This window comes from Galeopterus variegatus, unplaced genomic scaffold (genome assembly GCF_000696425.1).
Source record: "Galeopterus variegatus unplaced genomic scaffold, G_variegatus-3.0.2 Scaffold3717, whole genome shotgun sequence".
Taxonomy (NCBI): Eukaryota; Metazoa; Chordata; class Mammalia; order Dermoptera; family Cynocephalidae; genus Galeopterus; species Galeopterus variegatus.
Window position 1 is genome coordinate 72,525 of NW_007729828.1, and position 12,976 is coordinate 85,500.

Below are 12,976 nucleotides of genomic sequence, written 5' to 3' on the forward strand. Positions count from 1 at the left end.
TTTTTTTTTTTTTTTTTTTTTTTTAAGATGACTGGTAATGGGATCTTAACGCTTGACTTGGTGTTGTTAACACCACGCTCTCCCAAGTGAGCCACGGGCCAGCTCTCGCATAGCCAGCTTTCATTCATTCTTGCAATTCAACCCAGGCATTGGATCTTTTTCCAAGGAGAATTTCATGATCTCAGCTGGAGCAGTGCCCCAGTGTACTCCCACTTTATCTTATCCTGTTCATGGCATGATGAATGTGGCTTCACAGTTCTGCAACTCCCCTTAAACCATGAGCTCCTTGAAGGCACAGACCACAGATCTTACCTGTATCTCCAGTATCTGGCAAAGATTCTGTCACATACATGTGTTTTTTTTTATTAAAAACGCTAGAGCTTAATCAGTTAAAATACATAACATATCAAAATAGCCGTTTTTGATATGTTATGAATAATGGAAGGCTAAAAGGGAATGAAATTGTGCCTACATTTCTCAATTCAATGTTCCTGTTTCAGATGTCAGAAATTCTAGCTTTTTACTGCAGGTGGTTCTCTGACCTTGAAAAATAAGGAGTCAGTTTCTCAGGGCTGGCCTAAGAAGTTCTTTCTCATGAAGAGAACCCAAGTACAAGTGCAAGTTGTCCTATACCATGATAATCTTGACTGCAGAGGCAGAAAAACTGAAGACAATTTGATTTTCAGGGGTGGGGGCGGGAAACAGTTGTCTGAGCATACCTTTTTTTTTTTCACAGCTCTTTTTGTTGTCTGTGAGAGCTGAGAAAATTACACTTTTGAGAAGTAGGCTTTAGAATGCTGTAGTATGAAGGGAGAACAAATAATTGGAAAACAAGTTTCTGACTTATTGAGTAAGACAGTTTCTCAAAGGATTTTTAAAGTTACCTTTAGAAAAGGGAAAGAAAAAATAGTATTTGAAGTTTTTCTTCTTGAGTTTCAGCAAGAAAGGATCTTCGTTCCATTTTACCAGTTATTTTTTGGTACCCTAAAGATGTACCTTTGAATTCTTAGCTTCTGTAATGAAAGATTAAAGTAAGATATCTGTTCCTCTCTAATTACCTTTTTTTAATGTGACTGACAAGACATTTTACACAAGCTGTTAATTCTCTGTGATCATAAAAGAGCAATTTAATCTTATCTTTCATTTTCTAGGAATAAAATATAATCCAAAAAAAAACTTGGTTACCTAAGCCTATAGTACAAGGTGGGTGAAGAATGGTAGGAGATGAGGTTATGTATCAGGGATAGCATCTTATCAGATAAGGGTGACACACCAGTTCCTGGCATGCTCAGACACATTTTAGATAAAATGGGTCATTGTATCAAATAGGCATCGTGGAAGATAAGAAAATCAGTCATTGAAATCACTTAAAATATCAAACCAAATGTAGAAATTTTCATGAATGTAAAGGACCAAACAGAGTATAGGAAGATGACTTGAGGGGCAGCTGAAGGAATTTAGTCTGTCAAAGTATTGATGAGCCAGTTGAGTTCTGACCTCAAGTCTGTGGTAGGCAGGATATGGAGAGAATAAGCAATCTCCACTTGAAAGACACCAGGGGAGATGGTACCTGTGGGGGAGCCAGGTTTCAGTTAAGTAAGGATATAAAGGGTACATCAAATGAAAAGTTTGAACAAGGCCCAAAAAGTTATATGTCAGTTTTTCTCAGTCTTTTCCTTTTTCTATACCTCCTTCTTTGAAATTGGTTTATTTATAGAAGAAATATTTATTGAGTACCTATTTACATGCCAAGCATGATACTGGATATCAAGATGTACAGTGGTGAGTGCATAAGTTCCTGAAATATGGACAGGATATGTAGTGATCACATTGTATATGTATTAGAATTATGTGCAATATTTGGGAATAGGTGGGTATTTGGGGTTTTAGAGTTTTAGGGCCTTTGCAGGTATAACTTATCATGTTCATTGAATTAAAGAAAGAAGAAAATTGGTCCGAAAAAGCAATCTGTTCTGTAGATGTCAAAAATTTCCTGTCATAGTCTCCAATTACAGTAGAATAAAAGCAAGATATGATCCCTACCATGGCAAGTGAATTCTCAACTTCCAGATTATTCTAATTTGGGACCTAGGAAAATATATCCATAGTTACCTTTTTCATTAGTTATTCATTTATTTATTTGTCATATTCTTACTGAGTGTGCCAGTACTGTACCACATGCTAAGAATATAACAGTAAGCAAGTAGATAAGGTCCTTGGTCTCATGAAGCCTATATTCTATAAAAAATAGTTATTACGGAAAACTAACTCTGTGCCAGGTACTGTGCTAGGTACTTAAATATATCATCTGTAATGCCTCTTGGTATAGGATAATAATATCCAGTTTTATAAATGAGGAAATTTGAGACTCACTAAAGTTCATTGGAATTAGATACCTCAGCTTCCCAAAGGAACCCAGGTGTCAAATGCATGCAACACTCCATGCCACTTGCTGCCTTCCAGCATATCCTCAAGGCTACTGTGTCAAGCAGAGTAGTATGTTAGGTGTTAACGTGGGGGTAGAAAAGAAATGAACCCCATTTTTAGGACATTTTATTCTATCACAAAATAAACACTAAACACCAATAGAAAAATGAACTACACTGAGATATTATCTCACCCCAGTTAGACTGGCTATTATCAAAAAGTCAGAGAATAACAAATGCTGGTGAGGATGTGGAGAAAGAGAAACCCTCCTATACTGTTGGTTGGACTGTAAGTTAGTGCAGCCATTATGGAAAACAGTGTGGAGGTTCCTCAAACAACTACAGATAGAACTGCCATATGACGCAGCAATCCCACCCAAAGGAATGGAAATCTTCATGTCAAAGGGATACCTGCACTCCCATGTTTACTGAAGCTCTATTTACAGTAGCCAACAGGTGGAACTACCCTACATGTCCATTGACGGATGACTGGATAAGGGAAATGTGGTCTATATACTCAATGAAATACTGCTCTGTCATAAAAAAGAATGAAATTCTGCCATTTGCAGCAACATAGATGAACTTAGACAAAATTATGTTAAGTGAAAGCAGCAATCCCACCCAAAGAACAACTACAGATAGAACTGCCATATGACGCAGCAATCCCACCCAAAGGAATGGAAATCTTCATGTCAAAGGGATACCTGCACTCCCATGTTTACTGAAGCTCTATTTACAGTAGCCAACAGGTGGAACTACCCTACATGTCCATTGACGGATGACTGGATAAGGGAAATGTGGTCTATATACTCAATGAAATACTGCTCTGTCATAAAAAAGAATGAAATTCTGCCATTTGCAGCAACATAGATGAACTTAGACAAAATTATGTTAAGTGAAATAAGCCAGGCACAGAAAGAAATACCACATGGCCTCATTCATTTATAAGTGGGAACTAAAGTAAATAAAGAAAGAATCACAATAATGTATTGAACTTTAAAAAAAGAGAGAACAGAACTGCAGTTATTAGAGGTAGGAAGGGAGGTTGTAGCAAGAAATTAATGAAGGGTCACAAAGATTGATAATGTTTTGTAAACATGAGTAAGCAAATTATCCTGATTTAATCACTACATTTTGTACACGTATTGATATTCAAATCTGTATCCTACAAATATAATCAATTATGATTCAATTTAAAAAGTAGCATTTTTTGAAAAAAAATTTTTTAAAGAATAAAGGGAAAAATAATTCATATTTTAAAAAATTCAAACAGCCAATAAGCAAATGGAAAACATTCAATTTTACTTGCAAACAAAGAAATGAAAATTAAAATAATGAGACACCACTTTCACCTATCAAAGTAGAATGTGTTTTTTGATGGTAATATCCAATGTGTGGGTGAAGTACTTCTGTTGTAAGCATATGTTTTTGAACATCCATTCTGGAAAACAGGATTTATCAGAACCTCAAAATGTTCATACCCTTTAACCGTGTAATTATGTTTCCAGGTGTCTATCCTAAATAATGGCTAGAAACTCAGATCACATCATTTTCAAAGATATTTTATCACATTGTTGTTTAATATTAGGAATAATGTGAAAATAAATAAAGGCCAATCTAGATAGCATAACATTATACTACCATTAAAAGTTATTATTTTGTAGTTCATTTAATGATTTGGAAAATGTTCTCAATAAATATTAAATTTGAAAAAACATTGTAAAACTTTATATATAATATCCTAATTATGTAAGCAACAATAACTGTGTACTTGTATAAATACAATAATCCAAACTACTTTAATAAACTAGAAAATAAAAATTCGAGAATGGTTATTTCTAGGTAGTTATGTAGAGGTGGTCTGTTTTTGTAACTTTATATGTTTTCCAGATTCTCTAAAGTGAGTGTCTATTATATTTAAGATTTTTTAATAAATAATTTTTGTTCTTTTTGACCATCTTTGTTTGACCCCTATATCTAGGATGGAAATTGAGGAAGGATAGAGGTTGTCAAGAGGTGATTCCAATCCAATTTTCAGGACTGTTCTTAAAGAACTGAGAGCACATTTGTTTTCTTATTAAACAGTGATAAAGGCAAAAAGTATGTTATGTCTTTGATTTATTTTATATTTATAAGGCTAAGATGGGACATTGTCAAATTTAACTAATTTGTAAGCTCTAGGAGTACTTTACTTGTTCCGTTTCAGAACACACGGATGTAACAGTAGTGCTTATTTCTTGACAGGTTTTACAACTGCTTACAACATGCTTTGGAAAGGGAAACTGATAGTAAATCACATCCCAAGATCAAAGAGAAAAATAACTCATCATATACTCAAAAGAAAAATAGAAGCCCAGAAAAAGCACATGGCAAATGTATTACTGAAGAAAATGTTAAAGAACTTGAAAATGAAGATGATGATGATCCAGAAATCATTGTTAATATCTTTCCTGATGATTACTAAGGTTTGGTTCTGAAGTGTCTTGGTAGAAGAATATTTTTAATAGGTTTTATAAAACTGCTCTTTATAAGAGTGTTTTAGTTCGTTGAGTGTACCAGCCATTTAGAAGAGCAAGATTTAATTTCTCTATATTTTAGAGAAACCCATCTTATAAACCTATATAGCTTTTTAAGATTGCTGTGTATATTTGCTCATTAAATACCACCTTTTTTAGTCACATAGAGATTCACTGCAAAAATAAAATTATGATTTTCAATGCCTCCTTTTTTTTGTTTCAATTTCTACTTCTGCAAAACAGGAAAAATAAGTATAATACCCACTTAAGAGAACCTTAACATCAGGATTATTTGAGTAAAAATCATTGTACCATTTTATTTATTTTTAACTTTGAAACTTCCAGCCTTTAAAAGAGTGTCTGTTACCATGGAGTCCAATGACAAGTTTTTTCCTCCCTTTTCACCTTGTGGATAAGACAACTGATACCCTTTTTGTTCTGGACAAAATACCTGAACCTTCTTTCCCCTTTATTTCTCACAAACCAGAGCTTGCCACTGCCACAGTCTCTGTGATACACACGAGTATAATTTTTCACTAAGCCTGATCAGAAATGATAACTAAGACACAGACATATTAATGGAACAAATGTGCTATGGAAAATTGCAAGGATCAGAAACCTTTGAATTCTGACTGCTACACAGAAGTTGGAAGTCCTTGAGCAGATCACTTAATTTCCAAGAGCTTCCATTTCCACATCTTCATGGTAGTAATTCTAATACCTGCCTTGGGCTTGACAAGATCAAGTTAAAAATATGAAAGCATTTACTAATACAGCATTATGTACATAAGTATTTACTTTTATTATAAAATGAAGATGCTTTCATGCTGTGTTTTCAGAATATACCAAATCATAAAAATTATATATTTAAAGGAAAATTACTAGTCAGTCATAGAACTAATAGATTATAAGATTAAAATACCAGAATGTCAAATAAAAAAATTATATAATGTAGTTAACTTTTGAGTTGTGATTTTGGCATTTCTAATATTTTTATAATTTCTCTAAGCCTGAACTTTATATATAAACCTTTGTATAGATTTATACCCCAGATGCTTGCTATCTGGCAGATGGCATTTTGTACTCATTTTTTAAATATGTTGACTTCATAGACATCTGTTGTCTTCTAAATAAAATCATCAGGATTGGTGTGCAGGCAGCTCTAAAGTTATTATAAGGTTTTGTTCCTACTCCTGTTTTCTATCATAGCTCTGAACTGCTCTCTTTTTGGCCTATAAAATAAGATACTAATATTTATGGCCCAGTTTCTTTTAGTATTCCCACAACATTTAGGAAGCCTTCAAACCCAGTTCTCTGTTTCACTGTTTGAGAAGGAGCTTCCTTTGAGTGCTCACTGTCATGTAGCATTAGGTGCTATTGGCCACTTTCACATCTGTGAATCTGCCCTTTCATGGGCTTCTTGAATGCTGTCTTCTGAATCATTTCTCTGTTTATGGTGAATCCTTCTCAGTTCTTTTTCTCTACAATCCTTTAATAGTTTTCAATATTTATTACATCTTAGAATCATCTTTAGAACAAAAATACAGAAAGCAACCAAGAATCTCCAGGGAGAGACTCTAGGCTTTGTCATATTTTTAAAGCTCCCAAGTTGTTCTAATTGTAAACCAAAGGGTAATAACTCTGTAGACACCCCAAGCCACCTCATCCATTCCAGTAGACTTAACCTGTCAGACAGTGATTCCCAGCTTTCTTGCCCTGATCTGTCTCCTGAGCTTTGGCTCACTGCTAGACCTCGCCCACAGAATTGTTATTAGACTTCTTTCCTGATTCTTGGCAAAAGAAAGCAGGTTTCGTTGAGACTTTTGTCCGAGTCCATGGGTATTTGGGGGTTGCTGGCTTTTTCCAGTGCCCAGGCTGCGATATGTGAGTTTAAAAAAAAAAAGAAAGAAAGAAAGAAATCAGGGAATTCATACTTTTTCTTCAGATGCCAAATCCCCTGGCTGGTCTACTTTCTTTTCTCCACTTTTCAGAGTCATGTTTGTTTTATACATAATGTCCAGGTTTTTAGTTGCCCTTAGTGGAAGGAATAGAGAAAGTATGTCTACTCCTTTTCAGAATCGGAAGTCTAATATATTTTTAAAATTATTGATAATATCAAATTGCTAGAGTATTGTTAACACCTGTGGAACCCCATCCAGATAGCCACAAGTCTGTTATTTTAATGCTGTGGTCTGTCTCCAAACTTGTGTGTTTTGCTGCTCTTGCTTTAGCTTACTGGAGCCTTTCCACCCTAAAGGAGAGAAGGAAAAGTATGTTTTCTGCCTGCCCCCTCCCCACCACCACCGCCATGTATACACATATCCACTGTCTCACGACCACTAATGGTAAGTGCAGAGCTTCAAAAGGCAACTCTGTTGCCCAGAAATCGGATAAACTTGGATGTGCAATCACCACCTATTCCTAGCAGGATCGAGTTGATCCTAGGACTTTCCCAGAAATCCTATCATGTCTCCACTCCCTTACCAGTTCCTTCTGGGAACACCTGCTTAATAAATCACTTGTACTAAAATGATGTCTTCTGCAAGAACCTGACCTAAGACAGGTATTTAGATTGTTTTGGATATATTTTTTAAAGTAATGGCATAAATCTATCTTAAATAAATATTTATTTTAAATAATAGTTGTTATCTTAATGCTGGAAATTAACATTATAGTTGATATGCTAGAAATTATATCCTTGGTTGTGATTTAAACTTACGATGCAAATAAAGTTGATGACATTAAGTACATAATTTTAAAAATTGTTTTAGGGGTTATGCAACTTACATTTTTTTTCAGGATACTTCTACAATACATACTGTTACAGGAACCGAGTGGTGGGAGTAACTGATTCTAGGTGAGGGAGTACTAGAAGTCCAATTGAAGGAGATACCATTTTGTCTAGGTCTTTAAGGACAAGATACAAGTTCACTTGATGGAAAAATCTTAAGAAAAGCTCTTGGCAAATAGAGGGAACGTGTAATGGAAATGAGGCACCAAAGAGCATGGTATATTCAGTGATTGCGAATATTACAGAAAAACTGAAACATGGCATAATATGGTATGAAATGAGCAAAGCTGGTTGAAGCCCAACTGTAGGAGGTAGACCAGTGTTTCCTAAATGTGGCTACACATCAGACAGGATGGGACATGGGGTGCTGCTTTCTAAAACTCTGACTCCTAGGCCCTACCCCACATCTCCCAAACCAGAATCTTCATCTGGAGTCTAGGAATATTTATTTTTTAAACAACTCATCCAATGATTCTCATAAAATCAGCCCAGAACTTTTAGAATCTACTGGTAATAGATTTATTCCTGAAGACAGCATTGGAGAGAAATGTAAATTTTTTTAATTAAAGAAAAAACCTTAATCAGAAGTTACAGTGTACGTGTGCCATACATTTCATGCATACACGTCATAGGAGAGAAAGCAGGAGGTTCCAGTGTATTAATTAGTTAAATTACTGTCCTTACCCTAGTGTCTAAGGCAGTTGCCAGGAAGACATGGCCACGTGTACAACTGTGTAACTTGAACTCTGTACAACTCCAGGAGGGACAGTCCCCTAAATGACAAATTCAGTGGCCCTCCTTGAGGTTATGCAGTGCACATTCTTATACACCAACATATACAGCAACCCTGCCAGGAAGGGAATTTGCGCAGGCAAGGAAACTTACAGTGCCAGAATGTCTAGGACATTTCTTCTAATTTAAAAAGTAGAATATGGAAATATGTTCCAGGCAGGTAGATGAGAAGAGAAACAAATAAAAATAAGCCCTAAATAAGAACTGTAGGAAGGGGAGAGTGGGGGTGGGGGAAGGGTATCCTGTGGTGGAATGACTATGCATTTTGCAGTTTTAGAATATCTCTAAGGGGTTCATAATTCATTGATTTTTCTTCACTTATTTAAGCTGATCCGCAAGGGAACAATGTATTCCAAAGATTCCATAAACCGAAAATAATGGATGAGAATGTGGAAGGGGGGCTGCCTCCTAATCTCTTTACCTTAGGAAACAGACCTGCTCTGGACCTCTCAACTTAACAGAGATGAGAAACCAGAAGAGAAACCAGCCATAAACCCCAGAAACATTGAATCCTACTCAATCTTTAACATCCCTTAATATATCATTTATATATTCAATCCACATGCATAATCACCAATATTAATAAATGTGGCACAGCAATTTAGTAATAATTTAACATACAAGGTAACATATTGAGAATTACCTTGTGGCTTGTTTTCGTTGTAGTTGTATTTCATCCAAAATAAAAGGAATTTTTTCCTTCTTCCAGGATGGAGGCAAGTATTTATTCCTAAAATCTGGATTCTACATGTCACCAAGTTAACTGCTTGTGCCCTATGGGCACCAGCATTGGCTACCCCTGGTTAGAAGTTTGAGGAGAATTAAACTATATTATTGTGTTAGCATACTAAATACTAAATAAGAGGGCAGTACTGGCTACATAATTTGTAGAAGACAGTATAAAATGTTTAAGCAGTAAAGATTGCAACGGAAGAGCGTTAAATCAACTGCAGGGCACCTCTAATCATGTCGCCCTATGCAACTGCACAGGTCACACACCTTTGAAGCTGGACCTGGATTGGGGGCTTGGTGCTTCAAGAGCTGAAGAGGGATGCCTCCCCAACCCCCTTCCCACCTGTGTGTTTAATCCTCCTATCCCCATTAGGAAAGAGGCAGAGTGCTACAGGTTCTGTGATGTGCCAGGACTTGGCACCTGCCCACATGTGGCACCCCTGAGGTGGCAGGACCATGAGATTCCTTGGAAGCCTACAAGGAATCAGCGCTCACCACTGATATTTTGAACCTAAGGCAAAAGTCTCAGTGGTGAAACTCAGACAAAGTAAAATGGAGCCTCTTTCAGAGCTACCTGATTTCAAATTGTGAGCAAAGGCAGTGATGAGCATCATGTTTTGAAAACAAGGGCTTTACCCATTTTGAGAGGAACTATGTAATTTCCAGGGTTAAGTGTTCAAAAACCCTGAAAAATGACTATTGTCATCTTTCTTATGGGTGAGCCCTTGAACTGGCTTTAATTTGGTCAGAGGTTGGGGAGTAAATCTAACACTCCCTTATAAAGTGTACAATAATGAATATCTTCTGGTTAAGATTTTTGGCCTTTAAAAATGGGCATTGACTCTCAAGCCTCTTCTTTCCCTGCTCTATCATACTGCTTTTAATACACGGGCTTCTCTTAATGTACTAGGATTTTAATACCCATAAATGCTAATGTTTTTAAACCTAACAGTAGTTTAATATCCTAGATTTTTATACATTCTGTTCTTGCTAAGTGTATTTTTCTTAGCCCTTTTCATTTTTGCCTTTAATATGGTTCCATTTGAACTTTAATTGTAATTCATTGTGCATTTTGCCTATTCATTTATTTTAATAGACTTTTTTTTTAGAGCAGTTTTAGGTTTAAAGGAAAATTGAGAGAAAAAGTACAGAGACTTCCCATTTACCCCCTTTTCATCCCCACACAGTTTTCCCTATTATCTTGCATTATACATCTTACATTAACGTGGTACTTTACCAATATTGATATAATATTATTAACTAAAGTCTATAGTTTACGCCTCTCCTCATTTCCCTTAATTTTTGTTCTCTCCTTCTGAAACTATTATTAGTATATTAGTCATATATTGGACCTATTTATGGATCTATTCTCCAAATCTTTTCACCACTTTCATCCTCCCTTCCCCATCTTTTCCTTATGTGCTTCATTCTGTGTCTTTTACTCAGGTTATCTTTCAGTCGACTCCCTCCTTCTTCAGCTGTGTCTTACCCACTGTCTAGCCAGCCCACTGAGTTTTACATTTCAAAGTCTTTATTATTTCCAGAAGTTCTGCCTGGTTCATTTTCAGATCCAAAGCAGATTATTTAAAAGTTCCAAGGATTTCTTTCCCTGTCTATATACCTTTTCCAGATACTTCTGTAAATTTTATTAACACAAACTTTTCATACATCTGTATATCATAGAAATGACCTCCTTTCTTTAGCTATTCCAGAGATAGTTGAAAAGAAAGTCCCCACCAACACCAAATATAAGTCATGCCAGAGGAAAGGGAAATCTTTCTCAATAACCAGATCATTCACTTGCCACTTATGCACGTATAAAACAATTGCCCAAATGTTTCATTATTCATTCATTTCTTTGACAAATATTTATTGAGCACCTACTGTTAGTCACTTAAGCACAGGACAAAATCCCTACTTTCACAGAGCTTCTCTTCTAGTAACATTATTAAAGACTCTGTATTGTGGACACTTGCCTAGGATCATGCACTTACCTAAGATCTTTGGTGCTCTTCAAATTCTACCTATTGATCAAGGCCCAACTGAAATGTTGCCTCTTCTGAGAAGCTTTCCTAACAGCCCTTTTCAGATTTACTTCTTCCATTTCTGTTTTCCCATAGTACTTCCCCATCACTACACATACACGGCATTTTGTTTATACCTCTATCACCACACAAACCAAGAAGCAGCTTGATATTTATTAGTTGCAAACATGTGCACGCACCATCACCACCTTTTGACTAATTGAAAGAGAAAGCTGTATTTCCATCATTTTTGCATCTCCAAGTGTCTTGCACATTGTTGGTTTCCAGCAAGTACTTTCTAAACTATTTTGTAAATGCATTGTATGCATATGTGTGAGAGTTCAAGGGCATTATCTAATGACAAAATTTCTATCCAAATTCTATTACTATTCATTTATCCAAAGAATCTTGATAATATGATTTAGAAAATTAAAGGACTGTAGTAAAGTAAACTTAGAGATTCCTAAGTGTATAATATTATACTTTATATCTGATAAAATTTCCAAATTTCCATACCACAGCACTCCAAGATATACTTTGTGACTAATGGTGATAAGTCCTGTCTGGTTTTTTACAAGAACTCTTTTAAAAACACTTTTTATTTTTAAATAATTTCAAATCTGCAGAAAAGTTATAATAGTTGTAGGAGAAAGAAAAACACAAAAGCAAAAGTCCTTTTCCTATGCTCTTAACTCATCAACACAGAAGACTGACTTCTGATTTCTGTGACCAAATGTGTGGGGACTTCCCGCCACTGTCAAGCGAGCAACCAGTTCCACAACAGACACCAGCTGAATGTCCGCTAATTCAATTCTGACACTATCTACTTGGAGATAGTGTCACATCCCACAGGTTGAGGGCTCAGTCCCCAAGACTGCCCCCACCTCCCTTTCAGATGCCAGTTCTAAGTCCAGGCCTCTTGAACTTCTGACCAACAGCTATAAATCAGGGTTGCCACAACCCCCTCCTTGGGTTCAATTAGTTTGCTCAAGCGGCTCACAGAACTCAGGGGAACATGTACTGATGTTTTCTGGTTTATTATAAAGGGTATTACAAAGGATACAGACAAAGAGATGAATAAGGCAAGGTATGGGGGTAGGGGCGTAGAGCTTCCATGCCCTCCCAGGAGTGCCACCCTCGAGGAACCTTTATCAGAGAACCTCCATGTGTTCAGCTGTCTGGAAGCTCTCTCAGTCCAGGCCTCCTGGGTTTTTATGAAGGCTTCATTACATAGGCATGATTGATTAAATCATTGGTCACTTGTGATCAACTTAACCTTCAGACTTTCTTCCCTCCTTGGAGGTTGGGGGTGGGACTGAAAGTCCTTCCATGGTCTTTCCTGTGACCAGCCCCCAACTGAAGCTAAGTAGGAGCTGCCAGCTATTATTAGCATTATTAGGATTTTAGGAGTTGTATGTCAGGAGATGGGGATGAAGACCAAATGTACGTTTTCACAATATCACAATAGTACAAAGAGCTCCTGGATACACTTTACCCAGATTGACCACTCCATCCCTCTCTCATTAATAAGATCTCATATAAATATACAAAAATTTGGGAGTAAATTGATGATATCATGCCTCTTCACTCTTAAACATTTCAATATATATTTTCTTAGAACAAGGACAGTCTCATATAATCCAGCACAATTATAAAAATCAGAAAATCTAGGGCCGGCCCGGTGGCGCACTGCTG

At 36.3% G+C, this 12,976-nt stretch overlaps 1 protein-coding gene across 2 annotated transcripts in view; it reads left to right on the top strand.

Moving 5' to 3' along the window:
- TYW3 (tRNA-yW synthesizing protein 3 homolog (S. cerevisiae)) overlaps positions 1-5,147 on the top strand; it is a 23,486-nt gene extending 18,339 nt beyond the window's left edge. For both annotated transcript variants that reach the window (XM_008585794.1, XM_008585795.1), the window contains one exon: positions 4,671-5,147. In XM_008585794.1, the coding sequence (XP_008584016.1) occupies positions 4,671-4,890 (220 nt within the window). In that variant the 3' untranslated portion in view covers positions 4,891-5,147. The remainder of the gene's footprint in view (positions 1-4,670) is intronic.
- The last annotated feature ends 7,829 nt before the right edge of the window (positions 5,148-12,976 follow it).